The sequence below is a fragment of the Engystomops pustulosus genome, chromosome 1 (genome assembly GCF_040894005.1).
Source record: "Engystomops pustulosus chromosome 1, aEngPut4.maternal, whole genome shotgun sequence".
Classification (NCBI taxonomy): Eukaryota; Metazoa; Chordata; class Amphibia; order Anura; family Leptodactylidae; genus Engystomops; species Engystomops pustulosus.
In genome coordinates, this window is record NC_092411.1 from 158055992 (window position 1) to 158074380 (window position 18389).

At 41.4% G+C, this 18389-nt stretch overlaps 1 protein-coding gene across 1 annotated transcript; it reads right to left on the reverse strand.

Annotated features, from left to right (window-relative positions):
• Window positions 1–701: 701 nt before the first annotated feature.
• PEX11G (peroxisomal biogenesis factor 11 gamma) lies at window positions 702–18045 on the reverse strand. Its single transcript, XM_072112834.1, has 5 exons — window positions 17757–18045; window positions 16628–16816; window positions 13765–13943; window positions 13601–13651; window positions 702–2066 (listed from the first exon to the last, which is right to left on the reverse strand). Exons 1-5 carry the CDS (start codon window positions 17817–17819, stop codon window positions 1841–1843), a joined length of 708 nt encoding a protein of 235 aa, XP_071968935.1. The 5' UTR covers window positions 17820–18045; the 3' UTR covers window positions 702–1840.
• Between the last annotated feature and the right edge of the window lie 344 nt (window positions 18046–18389).

Genomic DNA, 18389 nt, shown 5'->3' on the forward strand with positions numbered 1-18389 from the left:
TCCAGTTCTACTACCTAACATTATGTAGTTTCGTAAAGTTAAAACAGCTAACGGATTCCCTTTTACGGTTATCCATTCATTTTTCATTTTAAAAGGAAATGTAGGCAAAGGATCTTCTTTGTGCACCAGGTGTGTGGTAAATCCTGCTCGTTCACCTGTTTTTGTCTTTCTACTCAGCCAAACAACTGCCCTTTTACACAATGATTGACGCAACCTTCTAAAACGGAAGGGAAACAAACAAAAAAAAAAGTTATTGCCATACCATGGGTGCAACAAGATGATAACTTGCAATAAAACAGTTTTCTCTATAAACTGTGAAAGAGGAAAAGTATGGAGTGGCCTCACGTCACAAGGTTACCTGTAGAGCTGGTAGACTCACTTTAAGCATACCTGCGGAAGAAAATGTACAGGGCTGCAAACAATGGTCCCGACAGTCAACTGTATTTGTGAGCTCTACTCCCGAGCAGAGGACAATAATAAAAACTGCACAACTTGCAAGGAATAGTACTTGTGCATGAGACCATAAAAGAGACAGGGGAATTGTATTGGCAGTTGAAACAATGGCTAGTACACGTCCAAAATAATGGGCTATGTGAGGGTAGGTTAAAAGTTACAAAGGAACATGTATGTTAACAAACATCAATCGCAAAGCTCAAAAGAATAGTCACAAAACCTACAAGAATGCCAATGCATAAAAAATATTTACGGTAAATATATATTTATTCCAGTTGGTACAGCATATAGCAGAGTGGGTATTCAATGCAGCCAAGTTAGTAAATAATTATCAATTAAATTATTATCTTTAGTCTAAAATGTGTGTCTTTGTTTTGGGGGGGGAAGATGGGGTTTGGGCTTGTTTGATTTCTCTTGATAAATCTGGTATAGAAGTTTGCATAACTTGAAAATTCTTGAACCCTGTAAACTTTTTCCCTCGCCAGCTGGGGAGTGGAGTTTTTTCTTCTTAAAAGTCAACATCAGGATTAAAAAAATAAATTACTGGAAAACTCTTTAGCTGTGAAGCTAACTGGACAAGTGAAAAGGAGACACAAATGTAAGAAATAAACAGAGAAAAAGACTAAGATGAGTGACCCCATAGACTCACAGGTATCCCAAGAGACAAAATAAGTATACATCCAATCCAAAAAAAATAAAATCGATCTGTCTTCTATACACATACAAAAGATTAAGGTTCATGGAAAACTTGTGCGCTTCGGTGTTTACAATCTTGGCTGCATTGCTTTATGTCCATTTTACACCAACCAATCATATAATACTCTTATATTATTTAACCACTTTCTCACCAGGCCTTAAAAGGTTTTATTGGCCGGAGCATTTCTAACAAATTTTCATACTTATTGGTTTAAGGGCCATAACTTCCTTTTTTTAATCGTAAAATTTTTCCTGAGCTTTAGTATAGTATATATTTAGCTCAAAATGACCTGTGATGATGTGATGGCTGTGATGATAGGAGAAGGAAGATGTGGTAATAAACCGCATCCCCCTTCTCTCCCTAGGGTCTACGGCTAGTGCAGGAAAACTGCAGTGACGTCTTTCTCCAGACCTGTGTCTGCTGACGTCTGCTGTCAGTGGGTAGTCCGGGTTCATACTTTTTGTGTAATAAAGTTATATATTTTTTTTATTAGTTTGTGTTATTGAAGATTTTGTCTATTTAACAGTCAACTGAGATAGACCTGAAATAACCTCTTGTTGAGTATTTCTATTGGCTTTTAAACAAACCAGCCTAGCATATACATTGCTAGGAGCCCATGCCTAGCATAACATTATTGCAATCAGGCAGTAAGACATGAAGATCCACAGTATGCATGTCTCTGTCCTGACGTTATACTCCAGCAGAACTTCCTCCAGCAGCAGTCTGGTAGATTCCTATCATTGAAGAAATTGTCCCCATCAGACCAACCAACCATGTTGGAGAGGATCCCCCCCATAGAAAGCCAGTGGGCATCCAGTGAATGGCATTAACTAGATCAGAGAGACAGCTGATAATGCACAAAACTTCTGATCTCATCTGGAACTTAATTTCTCCTCGGCTCTTTGGGGGATCATCCCTGCAAAAAGAGAAAATTATCAAAATAAAGCAACATATATTTCTCAAATTGTGGCTCTCGTCCCCTCTTCAAACAAAACCAGTGTACTGTTCTAAAACTACTGCTAGATTTTTTTTTTCAATTCTAAATTTGCAAACTTAAGAACAATAAAAACCAGTGTTAGATTTTGACTGGGCTCCTCCACTTTCAGCCACAATGTAAGATATAGCTTAAATCCCAATACAGTGTTAAAAGGAGTTGGCCACTTTAATTCAAGTTAACCGTAATGTTTGGGGGAGCACGATATTAAGTAACTTACAAACAGTGTTTATTTGTTAATACTATCTCAATGTTCTGGAAGTTTGTTTGGTCATGGACAGCAAGATCACATGAGCCTTCATCTGCTGCCGTTTTATGGTCAGGAATGTTTGGCTGATGAGGTAAAGACATTTTTGAACCAGGGAGCTTTACTTTACATTGCAAGAAAGCAGTGCTGAACAATTAATAGATGTATATTGGTAAATTACTGAATATCCTGCCCCCCACACATTATAAAAAACATAAGGTAAAATCTTTAAAGTTTGTTCACTCATCCTGTTGTCCTAAAGGTTAAAACGTCTATGACACTCACAAAAGTTCTTCTTACTGCAACTGTTACAGATATAAATGTCAAAACTGAATCTTCACAAGAACACAAAAGATACAGCATTGTCATCTTGACAGCCTTGACATCCTGTGCAGTCAAGATGAAGAGCAAAAACATTGAAGGGAGCTCGTCACAAGCATTTTCATCATAAATCCATTCTAACAACAGACCAGACATATAATGAGGTACTGTGGGTGAAGAGGACGCCGTAGGTCCACGCCGGAGGACGAGTACCAAGTTTTTTTTTTTTTTTATATACCCGAGTATGAGCCAAGTGGGGCTTTTTCAGCACAAAAATTATGCAGAAAATCACGGCTTATACTCAAGTATATACGGTATGTAGAAGAAGATACTAGGATTATAAATATATACACACACACACATCACATTTTAAATTATGCAAATTATATTTTTCTCAGTACAAAAATCATCACACGTTAGAGTATAAATCAGATGTTATTGAAATAGCCTCCCAATGATGATAGTATATTCTTCAAAATTAACCCCTAAATGACAGCCCTATCAGGATTCTATGGCGGTGATTAAGGGTACTTCTTCTGACGTGGCGCCTTTCTATGGCGGTGCATCAAAGGAAGATTTCTGGACATCAGGTACCGAAAGTGTCGGTGTCTGGCTGTAATGTCGCAGCCCAGACCCGGCACTAGCGCCCAGAATCGTAAAATCTCCCCGATGTGCATACTGGAGGATCCAATCCCTCCAGCCGCAGCCCCTGGGTCCAGGAAGTGCCCCGAGGCTGCCTGCTTCTCTGCACACCGGGTTAAGCAACTGAGCATGCGTACTTACTCTGTACACTGTAAAACATGTCTATTGCAGTGTAAAGGCTTGAACAAGCGATCAGATGAACGCTTGTTCAAGCCAATAAGTGGAAAATGTAAAAAAAAAATAAAAACCAAACAAAATTATTATAAAAAGATTTGAATTTTAAGTAAATGTCCCTTAATCAGCCCTAAATGACGTAAAAAAAACAAAAACAAAAACACACGAAAAACCACAACTGAAAAGAACAACTCTTTTCGCAAAAAATAAGCTCTCAACTGTCAACACAAAAATACAAAAGTTATGGCCCTAAAAAGTTGTTGATCGTAATTAATAAGATAATTTTGTTTATATCCCCCTTGAAATAATTAATTTTGGGGGTCTATAGCTTGTTCATGAGATTTTATCTCTTATTATTATCTATACATTGTATCTCACCAGGCAAAATAATAAGCCTCATATGTCTATATAACATTGATGGTTATGTTATATAGAATTGTTTCCCCTAAATCCCTTCCTCATCCAATCCCTTCCCTTCCTTGGTTGAACTTGATGGACAAGTGTCTTTTTTCAACCGTAGAAACTATGAAACTATGTTCACATTACCAAAAAAAAAATAAATGTTATAGCCTGTACAATGTGAAATCAAATCTGCTCTGAATAGCGCTGCTTTGATCCTATGCCCGTCTGTGCGCCCATACAGCAGGTTACCACCACATATGGGGTGTCACTACACTCGGGAAAAATTGGGCATCAAACTTTGCAGAGCATTTCATCATTTTAGTCATTATGAAAGTGTCATTTTTGGCCTAAATGAATGTATTTTCCAAAAAAGTCCAAGTTTTTCACAAGGGGTAAAACAAAATGGAAGTGCAGAACTTTTAAGGGTTAGTAGACTTAACATAAGTTGTTTTAAATACAGGAGTGTAGTTTATATAGTGGGGTAATTTATTGGGTTTTACTATAATTTAGACCTTTCAAAGTCACTTGGAAGCTGAGTTGTTCCTCAAAATGTAAGTTTTGGTGATTTTCATGAATATTTGAAAAATCGCACCTAAAGTTCCAAGGCTCATTACATCCTAGAAAAATGAGAGGATGGATACAATATCATTCTAACATAAAGCAGACATTCCGGAAATGTTAGTTGTCTAGCTTTTAGGTAGTTTTACTTCCTGTCTGAAATGCAGAACATTTCAAACTTTGAAAATGAAGATTTTTTCCGAAATTTTGCCAAATTTTCATTTTTTTCCAGGATGAAAGGCAAAACTTATCACTTAAATTTTACCACTGTCATGAAGTACATTCTCAAAATCACCTGGATATGTTAAAGCATTCCGAAGTTATAACCAATTATAGTGAGACATGTCAGATTCGAAAAATCGAGTCTGGTCATTGAGCTGAAAACAAGGGTCTGTGATCAGGGGTAAAAAAAAAAAAAATAAATAAATAATATATTAAAAAAAAATAATAATAAATAATATATAAACTCAAAATGCAAAGTTATACAGCACAGTTTCAAAACATTTTACCCTATCATCAAGCAAAAGATCTATGAGGATGGGGAGGCAGTTCACATCAAAACAGCAGCTGTGGGGGACTGGTCTGACATAAAGCAAAGAATTTTAAGCAGAAACTCTCCAAAAACTCACAAGTAGAAGGGTTCCTATATTAACATGTTACTTGGCCTATTAGGATGTTTTGGATTGAAATAGCTTTTGATTTCGGTGAATGTGACCTCCTAATGCTGCAAATTCAACAAATGACAATTGTAAGGTCTTTACAACATATTTTTTGTATATACCGTATATACTTGAGTATAAGCCGACCCGAGTATAAGCCGAGACCCCTAATTTTACCACCGAAAACTGGGAAAACCTATTGACTCGAGTATAAGTCGAGGGTGTAGTATACAGCCAGCCCCCATGTAGTATACAGCCAACCAGCCCCCATGTAGTATACAGCTTGCCCTCAGTAGTATACAGCTTGCCCCCAGTAGTATACAGCTTGCCCCCAGTAGTATACAGCCTGCCCCCCAGTAGTATACAGCCTGCCCCCCAGTAGTATACAGCCTGCCCCCCAGTAGTATACAGCTTGTCCCCTTGCAGTATACAGCTTGTCCCCTTGCAGTATACAGCCTGCCCCCAGTAGTATACAGCCTGCCCCCAGTAGTATACAGCCTGCCCCCAGTAGTATACAGCCTGCCCCCATCAGTATACAGTCTGCCCCCATCAGTATACAGTCTGCCCCCATCAGTATACAGTCTGCCCCCATCAGTATACAGTCTGCCCTCCGTAGTATACAGCAGCCCCTATTAGTATACAGATAAAGAAATAAACTTAATAATCACCCCCCGGCGGCTTCAGATCCCCATCCCGGCTCCCGGCGGCTTCTTCACTCTTCTCTGGCCGGGAGATTGCGCCGGCCGTCGCACACTGTGATGCAGCGCTGTCGCCGCTGATGACGTCATCCGCGGCGACAGCATCGCATCACAGTGTGCGACGGCCGGCAGATCGCATGGACGCGACTCTGCCGGCTAGAGAAGACAGAAGAGAAGACACGGGGAGCCGCGAGGAACATCGGGGACACCGGAGGGTGAGTATTAATTAATTATTTTTTTAATCATTGACTCGTGTATAAGCCGAGGCGAGGTTTTTCAGCACATTTTTTGTGCTGAAAAACTCGGCTTATACACGAGTATATACGGTATATATTTATTTCTTCCCATGCCTATTTCCTTGCTCTATATGTGTTTTTGTGTACACATGCTAGTATTTGACCAAAGGACAGTGGTCTGAACAGGGCTCTAAAGGAAGACAGGAGCATTGTCAGGTGTCTGTCCTTCCTGTGTTGTTTTGCTATAGGGTAATGTTTTTATATTGTTTTGCCTGATCAATCTGGAAATATATATATTTATATATATCACTTTTGTCAATAAAGATTATATTTTCCTTGCTACATGTAACATGGTTTTGCGTTAGATTTTGGTGGTGTTTAGGGGACTTTCACTTAATGTTTTATTTTTTTTTTTTTAATACAAGTTGGCTTGAACAAGGGATCCACTGATCGCTTGTTCAAGCTCATATTGACCTTGTTGTTATGTAGCCCAATAATGCTGCGCACGCTCAGCGGATTGTAGCCGGGTCCTCCCTGTATGTAGGTAATGGCGTTTGGAGAAGATTGAAGCCTCAAGGCACTCGCCAAACTGGCCTGAAGCTGCCATCGGTGGATCAGACCGCTCAGGTAAGAAGCGTGAGAGGAAATTGATCCACATCAGAAGCCCCTGACACACATCATGTCATTCTTGACCTAAGGGGTTAAAGGAAACCTACCACTTGTAGTGGCAGGTTTCTGATGGAAATACCGGGCACCAGCTCAGGGTGAGCTGGTGCCGGAGCTTATTTTCGTTAGTGTTTTAAACCGCGGTATCGCGGTTTAAAACACTTTTTAAACTTTATTAGCCGGCGCAGGCAGGTACGCGCTCGGCGCTTACCGTGCGCGCGGCTCTCATTCACTTCCTATGTAGCCGCGTGCACGGTAAGCGCCGAGCGCGTACCTGCCTGCGCCGGCTATAAAGTTTAAAAAGTGTTTTAAACCGCGATACCGCGGTTTAAAACACTAACGAAAATAAGCTCCGGCACCAGCTCACCCTGAGCTGGTGCCCGGTATTTCCATCAGAAACCTGCCACTACAAGTGGTAGGTTTCCTTTAACACCCACGATCGGAAAAATCACTGGTCGCAAGTGTCTGTGCTGGATGTCAGATGCAATATGCTGGTTCCGCTCAAGAGCCGGCACCATAACGTGTGCTGTAATAGCAAGACGATGGTCGGGGAATACTATTATGGCACATGTCAGGAACAGGTTAAACATCCATAATTTTTTTTACATTTAGGATGCCTTTTTTCTGCCTAACAAATTGTACTTCCTAGTGACGGTATTTCATATTCCATGTTGTGTAACGGGAAGCTAGAAAAAAAATTCCAGAAACGATGAAATTGTAAAAAAAAGTTGAAACTATTTTAAGGACTTTCACTGTGCACTCCAAATGTCACCTCTTCTTTATTCTTTGAGTCAGTACAATCGCAGGGATACTAAATTTATATAGGTTTTATACATTTTACACAAGTCTGACATGCGTCAATGAAGTTTTTATTGCTGCCATTTTGGGCTCTGTACAACCTTTTGATCCCTTTTTATTAAATGTTTTATGCATTGTAAAATGGCAAAAAGTGTGACGTTTTCCGGGGTTCGCCACCATATGGGGAGATACCTAAAATCTTTAAGATTTAGGCGATAAATTTTTTTTTTTTTTTACTATTTTTTAGGTTCTTTAACCCTAGGGGGTCCGATTGTTTCTACCTTATACTACAATTATACTGTATTTTAGTATAAGGGCTCCGGCACACTCTTTTGGAGCTCACCGAATCCCATTCGCGGGTTTCAGCCATGGGTTACCCACCGCCCTCATATATCCTTAAAGGGGTATTCCCACAAAGACAAGATTTTTAAATATACTAAGGATAACAAAATAACATTCTCCAATTATTTTCTCTCCAAAAATAAAGCATTTAACAGATATAGTTCCAACTTTCTTGATCAGTCCTGGTGTATACAATTTTGTTGCCCTGGGATCCGACTGTAAATAGTCTGACTGGTGGGGCAGGGCAGATTCTTATCATGAATAGCTTCTCTTATTTGCACAATACAGTGTGCTGCCTGCATCCTGCCCCCCCCCCCCCTGCATTACAAGTTCTGACACAGACACTTCCTTTTGGCAAGCAGCGTGCAAAGACTTACTCAACAAGCTACAGATAATTAGCTTGTATAATCTTTATAGCAGGGGAATGAGGTATAGAAGTCTGAAATTGTTATAGCTGAGATGTAGCAGTGCTGAGAGTGTTTTACATCCATTTAATGGATCTCATAATCTCTGATCTCTGAAATGAAAGTGTTTCTAAACCCTGTGCCCTGATCATCTAAGCACATTGTTAGCACACAGCATCCCACAGCACTACAGCAATCATGAAGTGTCTGCTTAGAGTCCCTGCCTACACTCTGGAATTTTACACTGACCATCACCGAGTTATAGGAACTAAAACATCAATAAAAAAATTGTCAAGTAAGGGGGTTAAAATTACCTTTATTTTGTAAACATCTCTAGGGGATTAAAATTTCGTTCATGGACAAACCCCTTTAAAGGGCATAATGAGTCATAATGCGTTAAGGGGTTAAACAAAATTTTAGGCTTAAAATTTGAAATAATGATCAAAAAAAGTTTACATTTAAAATATTTTACATTTAGAGGAAAACTAACTTTTTGCACAATGGCTCCCATATTACCGCAGGCTTCATGGGATCTCTACGCTTGCACAGGTGGGGATCAAGAGCTACAGTGCAAACAAAGAACTTTGAAACCAGTGGTGCGATAGGAGCCACTGTGCATGCACAGTCCTGTGCATCCTAAATTGCAGCAAGCAAACCTTTTTTTAACACCCTCTGGATCAAACCTGCATGGGGAATCTACCCCTAGAGATCTGCTTTAATAAATAGATTCCTGGAGGTAGTTTTCTTTGAGCTATCTTTTCTAAATGTAATACAGCATTATTTTTAAACAGACCTAAAACGCCAAAGATCGTGGAGGGTGTGAGCGTTGGGGGTTTGCTGCATAATACAGCCAACACTCACCATGCATTAAGTGGTAAGCCCTATTCATACATCCTTAAAGGTAGTTCCCGCAAGATTAGCAGACAGCCATGTGACGTCAGCGACTCTCTGAATCACTTCCCACCTTCGCAGAAGATGATTAGAGATGAGTAGGCGTGCATATATTAGTTTCCGACAGAGCCAGGGGGCGCTCGGGTAGCCAAACCGTGAGTGCCTCTGGCTCATTTACATAAAGTTTAAAAGTGAATATTTCTGCATACAACACAGCCTGGAGCATGCCAGCAGCGGTCCCCCGTCACCCCTAAGGTAACAAGCAACCGTTTAGGGACAGTCTACCACCAAATGTAGTGGTAGATGTCCTTTAAAGGAAATCTATTAGCAAAATCAAGCATGATAAACGCAAGGCACTTACTCATAGACCATCGTGACTGTGCTAATTTTCTTATATTTGTTATCCATGGCCTCCTTCCTTCAAATTTTAAAATGATGCTTTATCTGGGGACATAATGGTGTCCAGAGTTCCCTTCAGCCAGCTTCTGAGGCTGTATGTAGTCAGCAAAGTAAATTTGTTATTTCCAGGTTGCTACATGGCATCTATTGATTTGCAGATCCCTTTTAGCATGTTCCAATACATCCCTTATTAGACAGTTTCTAAGAGTAGCCATTTAAAGATCATTGCAGAAATGGCAACCTTTTATATGGAAAGGGGAAGGCCTGTTTATTGCCTAACTAGACTATTTTCTGCATGTAGGGAGTTCACAGAAATAGGTGGAATCTCAGGTTTGTCAGTTGTGTGCCACCCTGGGATGTCTTGGTAGGTACATAAACAAGGATACATCCTCCATGGTCCTGCCCCAGAGAATTGTAAGTATGCTTAACAATTCAACTAGACTCCCAGGTAAAAAAAAAAAAAATTCTCCCCTTAAAAGAAGAAAATGAAAGGGCTTTAGAATCGGTCAGGGCTGCAGGAGTAATTCCTAGGTCTCATGACATCCTCTATACCAGCCGTGCCGTTTCACTCAGAACATCTACAGTTGTATGTTCGGCAGAAATGAGAAGGGTTTCAGTCCTCATTACACAGTCTCATTGTACTGCCTCATCATGTGCTTCAGTCCTTTCTCTAGTGGCTAGATATTCTAGCCACTTCCTCTTCCCTCTGAAGTTGGGTGTAGGTCTCTCCTGGGCTCCGAAAGCTTAAAAGGTTGGGGAGCCCACTACCGAGATCTGGTCTTTCAAGGAATCTGGGATCAGTCAGTAAGCTGCCAATCCTCTAACTTCAGAGAGTTAATGGTTGTTCTCTTTGCTCTTTAACCCATCATTTAGGAAAGTAGATCTGAAGGTTAAGTCTGAAAACTAAAACGCTGTAGCCTATGGGGGCCACAGGGGATAACAGATTTACAATCGATGCAGATAACTTCTCAGATCTTCTCCCTGGCAGAAGAGAATCTTGCCTCCACAGCAGTGCACACAAGGGGACAAAATAATATAAAAGCCAACTCAGACTCACAGACAAGGGGAATCTGGAAATATTCACTAATATAGTAAGAGGAGATACCAGATACAGGCAGTCCCCGGGTTACGTACAAGATAGGGTCCGGAGGTTTGTTCTTAGTTGAATTTGTATGCAAGTCGAAACTGTATATTTTATAATTGTAGATCCAGACAAAAAAATTTTTGGCCCCAGTGACAATTGGAGTTTAAGTATTTTTTGCTTTAATGGGACTAAGGATTATTAATAGAGCTTCATTACAGACACTTTACAGCTGATTATTGCAATCTGGGACTAAAGTAAAGCATTCAGAGAGCTTCACCAGAGGTCAGAGGGGTCTGTCTGTAACTATTGGTTGTCTGTAAGTCGGGTGTCCTTCAGTAGGGGACCGCCTGTATATGTTTTATTCACTACAAGAGAAAATCAGAGAGTAAAGAAGTTTTGCAGTCTCAATAAAACAAACCTCTGTTCCTAGATGCATTGTATCTGCAGTGGAAATGGGAGCTGGCCTATGCTTCCCTCCGCTGATTCCGATTCCAAGAATCATAAAGAAGATCTGAGAAGCCCAAGCCACCTTGATACTAATAGCCCCTTTTTGAAGGGCCTGGTTTTTGGGCACTAAGAGAATTGCCTGTAACAGAACAATGGGTACTATCGAACGGTCAAGATCTACTCTTCCAGGGTCTAATATTACCTCTACGTGTACACATGACGGCATGAATATTGATGGGTTAGGGGACCTTCTGATTCGGTTATCACCACACTCCAAAAGTGTAAGAAGCATGTGATCTATAAGACTTATATTAGAATTTGGAAGGTTTTCTTCAACTTTTTATGCCAAATCCACACCAATATTGCTCTTATTTAAGACTTCCTACAGAAAAGGCTGGAAAAGGGACAGATTTAAGTGCAGATTTTAGCTCTTGGACTCAAGGATTTATCAAGGCAGCTTCTAGAAACCTACGATGTACCTTGCCCTCTTGGGATTTGGCCTTAGTTCTTGGGACCTTATCTCATTCTCCCTTTGAATCAGTTAGTGATATCTCCATCAAGATTCTCACCATAAAGGTAGCCTTCCTAGAACAAGAGTCCCTCTTTTCTAAAGCTCCTTACATAGGCAGTGCCCTGGGTTATGTACAAGAAAGGTTCTTTAGGTTTGTTTTGAAGTTGAACTTGTGTGTAAGCTGGAACAGGTATATTTTCTAATTATAACCTCAGAAAAAAAACATTTCTTTGTCCCCCGTGACAATTCAAAGTATTGTGCTTTCATGGGAACATAGATCATCAATAAAACTTCATTACAAACACCTTACAGCTGATCATTGCAGCCTGGGACTAAAGTAAAGCCCGAGATCTTGTGTTTTGAAGGAAACGTAAAAATCACACCTAAAGTTCTAAACATCATACAAAAATGAGAGGACACGTAAAAAGCCATGTCTACATAAAGCAGACAATGGGGCAGATTTACTTACCCGGTTCATTCGCGATCCAGCGGCGCATTCTCTGCGGTGGATTCGGGTCCGACCGGGATTCATTAAGGCAGTTCCTCCGACGTCCACCAGGTGGCGCTGCTGCGCTGAAGTTCCCCGGAACACACTGGAATACACCAAGCCGGGCTGAGTGAAGGTAAGTGCAAGCTCCGCGACACATTTTTTTTTTTAAATGCGGCGGTTTTTCCGAATCCGTCGGGTTTTCGTTCGGCCACGCCCCCCCCGATTTCCGTTACGTGCATGCCAGCGCCGATGCGTCACAATCCGATCGCGTGAGCCAAAATCGGCGCAAATTGGAAATATTCGGGTAACACGTCGGGAAAACGCGAATCATGCCCTTGGTAAATGACCCCCATTGAGTAAATGTTAGTCATCAAGTTATATTGGAGTTAAGACTACGTGCTGGAAAAGTAGAATATTTAGCATTTTGAATATTGAGGATTTTTCCAAATTTTCGCTAAATATCTTTTTTTCCCCCATAAATAAATGCAAAACATATTACTCAAATTTTTCAACTAACACAAAGTGCCATATGTCATGAGAAAATGTCAGAATCACCTGGATATATCAAAGCGTTAAAAAGTTATAACCTTACCTACGTCTGAGCAGCGCATTAATACAACCCGACTTTTTTTTTTACACTCTTAAGCTACGTTCAGATGATGTATGCCCGCCGTACCATAGTGCGGTGGGCATACATCAGCGCTGCGGAGAGGAGCAGGGGATGAGTGCGGCTCACCCCCGCCCCTCTCCATAGGCATATACAGCGCACGGCGCTGTATCACGTAGAAAGATAGGACATTTCTACGGGCTATGGAGCGAGACGGTGCCGTACCGCTCCCGTACAGGGTCGTGAGCCCCTAGAAGTGTATGGGGGACGTATATCGGCCGTATATACGTCTCCCATACATTCCAGGCTGCTCTTATAACTCTTTTTCAGGTGATTCCTGGGTATGTAAAGATTAGCGAAGACAAGCGTCGGAATCAGGATGAAGAGCAGTGTAGGCGTTTTTACTTTTTTAACTGGTAGATTTCCTTTAACCACACAGACAATAACCGGGAAAGTCTGTAAGTTCTTATTGTGGCCCCTCACCTCCCCCCTCATAGTGTGGCGACCCTCTCAACTCCCCCTCATAGAGTGACCTCCAATTACCTCCTCATATTGTGGCCTCTCTCATCTCATCTCCCCCTTATGTTGTGGCCCCTCATCATCCCCCCTCAAATTGGGGCCCCCAAATCTCTACCCTAATATAGGGTAGAGGGGCTCTCATATCCCCCCATAATGTGAGCCTCCTCTCATATGCCCCAATATTGTGGCCCCCATCTCATGGGTCCCCTATCATATACTCCTTATTTAACTCTGTGCCCTCTCCACAGTTGAAATTCAGATGCTGCTGGCGTAGTCAGCGGGCAGTGGGGGCGATGCTAACAGTCTGACACTGTACAGATGTCACTGTGTATAATACAGTTACTATTTATTTTACACTTACGCTGAATGCTTTCCTTTGCTTCTTCTAAGCTTTATAAAGGTTCTTAAAGATCTATAGTTAAAAAAAAGAAACATATAATGATTAGAATATTTGCAGCCAAAAAAAGGTGTTCCGTTGAAACTCATGTACAAATGACAAAAACGTACAAAACTGAGAAAACCTACCGTATAATTCCCACCATAAGTGAAAGACCCCAAAGAGCTGTGCTGGCTGTCCACCACTTATCAGACTTGATGTGAAGAATGCCAGCATCAGCTGCCCAGGCCAGGTGCTCACAGGGATAGTATAGCTGGTCGATTATGTTACCCAAGACAGAAATCCACCTTATGAGACAATCTTTTTCCTAACAGAAAATGATGGAAAAATTCAAACAACAGAAATAATAAAATTATTAAGTATTCTGGAATGCTCAAATTTTGCATAGGAAACAGTACGGTAATTAGATGCATTAAATTATAGTGAAGACCAACAGTGCGTGACATACTTAAAGGGGTTTTCCCATCTGGGCATTTACAATTAATTAAATTCATTTGCCATATGTAAACATTTTTTCAATTGGATGTTAATAAAAAAAATGTTCCTGTGTGAAGATAATTTCTCATAAATGTAGTCATGTTGTCCCTTAGAAACGAGATGGCTTCCTCTGATACGACCACGTCACACTCTGGCAGTGGTGGCCAGAATTGCGCTATAGAATCCTGCGGGCCACCAGGATTCAGCTATCATTACCACAGGGTGGCTGTAGTAACTACCAGACATTTTATATACAATAACCTTTTGTTTCTTTGTGCACTCACTCCAGCAGAGGTGGCCGTATCCGAGGAAGCTAGCTTGTTTCTAAGGGACAACATGGCTACATTTATGAGAAATTATCTTCACACAGGAACATTTTTTTTAATAACATCTAATTGAAGAAATGTTTACGTATGGCAGATTAATGAAACTGAATGTGAGTGCCCAGACGAGAATACCCCTTTAATACCTAAAGTTTTTCATTTTCTATTAGAGATGTGCACATTTGTAAAACATGCAATGAATGCCAAAATTCTAAATTAAACCAAATGATTGATGCTCACCTAAAGTATCCTGGTGTGCCCAATACATTGGGGCACATTTATTTACCTGGTCTGAGAGTTCACCAAAAATGCATTGTCTAACGATAATGGACTGTGCTGCGATTCACTAAGATTATGCGCCCGATATTGTGCCTGTGTCGCTTCCACGCTTAGGTCCCACGGAGTTCACCTTCTTCTTTGTGGTGCATGTAAGTGCATTATATTGGGACACAATTTGAAAGTTAAATCCCGCGCTCTTCCGAATCAGTCAGATCACCCGATGGCACACCCCCGAATTTGTAATTTGTGTCACATGGAAGCCAGTACAGCTGCGCAGATACCTGTTAAATACGTGTCAAAGCTGTGCAAATCCCAAAAAACAGCGCACATTACGATAAAAGTGCGATCTGCAACCCTTAGTAAATAAACCCCATTGTGTACGGAACAGTAGATTTGGGAGGGGGCTTTCTGTTGTAGCCCAATCATTCTAAGCAAAGAAAAATGTATTGTCTTACTCAAATACTGAGCTAATTGAAAGCAGTGTTAAGGATATCACACTGGTCTTGGACGCCATCTTACATACTGTCAGACATTTTAAAGACTCAGCATTCATTTCACATAACTTTCACTAAAGTTTGGGTGGGGTTTGTTCCTCAGCACACAAAGACTTAGTGCTCGCTAGCACCACCTAGAGCAGTGATGGCTAACCTATGGCACTGGTGCCAGAGGCGGCACTCGGAGCCCTTTCTGTGGCCACTCAGGCCATCACCAGAGATGACTCCAGGTATTTTCCTGCAGTCCCAGACAGCCCAGGACTTGCTGTGCACAGAGCTATTTTAAAGTGATAGCTGTACCTGGGACAAAGAAGGGAGTATAAATCATAAATTTAATTTCTGTGTTGGCATTTTGCAATAAATAAGCGGGTCTTTGTTGTAGTTTGGGCACTCGGTCTCTAAAAGGTTCGCCATCACTGCCCTAGAGGAAGGTATCCAGGTGAACATCTGGGCATTTTATTTATGTGAAGACAGCCAATGGTTCGACATTCCTTTGTGTGCTTACATCCAATAGTGTTGAATTTCAAGGGTCAAACCACCCAGTAGTATTGCCCGCTTGTGAACTTGCACGCCCCTTGCAGAGTGTGTTATGACTTTCCAGATAAGAGTTTCAGTGCCAAAGAGAATAAAGCAGTCTTGCGCTAATCTTTAGAAAGGACAGTGTGTCTTTCCTGGTTTTACTCCATTCCAAGCTGGAATACAAAGACTCTATAATCTGAAAGTCACCTTTACAATGATTAGGGGTTTGAGCCCCAGATAAAAATCTCTAAGAGCAGCAACGTGTCTGAGTAAACATATAACCTTTTCTTTTCCCTCCTGTAGGTCCTACAGCAAGTTACAGTAGATCATGTGGCTACTTTGTGGAGGAGCACACCGTCTATGTGCTGTGCTAATAACCAAAAAGCAAACAAACCCTATCAACAAACCCTACCGCAGTGGTGGCGAACCTATGGCCTATGACCTTTTTGTGGGCACCTGGACCATCGCCCCAGCACACCAAATAGGACTCAAAGAATCTTCCTGCAGCTCCAAGCAGCTTAAAAGATGCAGCTTTCAGTCATATTTTGATACTTACTTCGCTACTTGGGACTGTAGGAAGAGGGAGAATTAGACAGGGCCGAATTATTTTTGGAGGACCTCCTGCTGGCCCCATGATTCTCTATGCACAGAGGGGAACTGGAAAGAAGCTAAAATTATGAAACGTTTCCATCTTTCTACTGTGTTGCTGTCCTCAGGAGGTCAATATGATTGAAAGTTGTGGAACAGGGAGCAATAAGTTACTGCTTTCATTTTTGGTTGGCACCTCGCGATAAATAAGCAGGGTTTTGGGTTACAGTTTGGGCACTCGGGTGCTAAAAGGTTCGCCAACACTGTTCTACCGTATGACAGACCTGAGAAGTACAACAAAGTGAACAGACCTTTTTTCCGAGACCATATTGGAGAGAGTACGCCAGCATGGACAGGTCATCAAACAGCCTCAGTACTGTCCTGCAGTGGCTGAGCTGAGATGCCACAAGAAGAAGACTCTTCCCACACTGCTGCTTTTCTCCATGCTTCTGGGTGAGGACTCCACCGAGCAGTTGACAGCTATAGCATAGTGTGCGAATCTGATAAGAAGAAGGAATAAGAAGAAAGTAGTAGCTAGCATGCTTTTATAAACTCCTGTGAAAACAATGTACTGGAAATATGCATGTAAAGCGCTGTTTTAACCCGTTAAGGACGCTTATTTCTCGCTCTTCACCTTCAAAAAATCAATAACTTTTTCATTTTTCCGTGTACATTCATCTTCTGTGTGAGGGCTTATTTAGTGCGTAACAAATTTTAATTTCCCGTGATGCTAATAACTTTTTCATACTTTGGTGCACTGAGCTGTGTGATGTGCCATTTTTTGCTAAATGAGCCGAAGTTTTCATTGCCACCATTTTAAGGACTGTGCGACATTTTGATCACTTTTCATTACATTTGAAAGATTAGAATTTTTTATATTTTATAAATTTTTTACATTATGTTTTGCCACTTTTTAAGTGCCGGCGGCAAAGAAGAGGTTGCCACCTGCGATCGGTGCAAGCACCGACCGCGGGTGATAGCAATGGCAATATGCAGCAAAGCCCATCTCTGTGAGCCCTCTTCATATACCCTTCATAGCTCTGCAGCGGATGTATCCATCACAGAGCGTGAAGGGGTTAAAGAGAAATATTTCATTACTATTCTTGAGGATACTTTCAAAGAACTGTGGAGTTATGTCACTCCTCATTTCACAAATATGCAAATGTATTTGGAACATTATAACATCATTCCCTAAACAGTCAGCACTGAATGACCGTGTCAATTTGTAGAATCAACAGTTAATTCCCTGTTCTGGAAACTCTGGTGTGGCTGCACCCAGAAAGATGCCCGTGCACCCCATGCTGGGTGAAACTGTAATACTGCTTATTTATTTAACACTTTTATAACCACTTACACCAATGATCACATAGGCACCGACCACTCTTGGATATTCCCGGAGACCCCTAGTACAATAAAACAGATGGTACAGGATCCACTCACCATCCTGTCCCTTCCCCTGTACGACTCCAGAACATTTACCAATGTAGATACCGCCTTCGCCATTCTGCCGGTGTGAACAGTAATATTCCCTGGCACACAAACTCTCTAACCGGGCAACATAATATCGCTCCACTGTGATGGACTTCAGACTTCTGCGTTCCAAACCTCTTTCTCGCAGGCCACGCCTTAAACACGGAAAAGACGCTAAGAGCGCTGTGGAGCCGACAGCAGCTTATTAGGGTCCTCTAGAATGCAGTCGCTCCTAGTAAAATGTCGCTGAAAGGGGCGGAGTATCCAGGAAAAGGGGTGTGGCTTTCTACGTTGACGCTTTAGAGGAAGCACAAAATTTACAATGTCTGACTTCAAGTGGAGGAGAGTAGCGATAGCAGTAATGTCTGATTACGTGTGTGTATGGTGGGCTTGGCAGGACTGGATGTGATAAGTATCCTAAGGTCAGAGCAGCTAAACTGCTACAAGAGTGTATGCTACATGGCACTACATGTCAAGCAGCAAGCATGTGTTAGATTGGACTGTAGTCACAGTGGGAGGATGAGGTGGAAACAGGTTTTTGTTTCTGAGGTGGTATGAGGTGTGTTTTACATGGGACTGTGTGTCTAGTGGGGGCTGAGATGG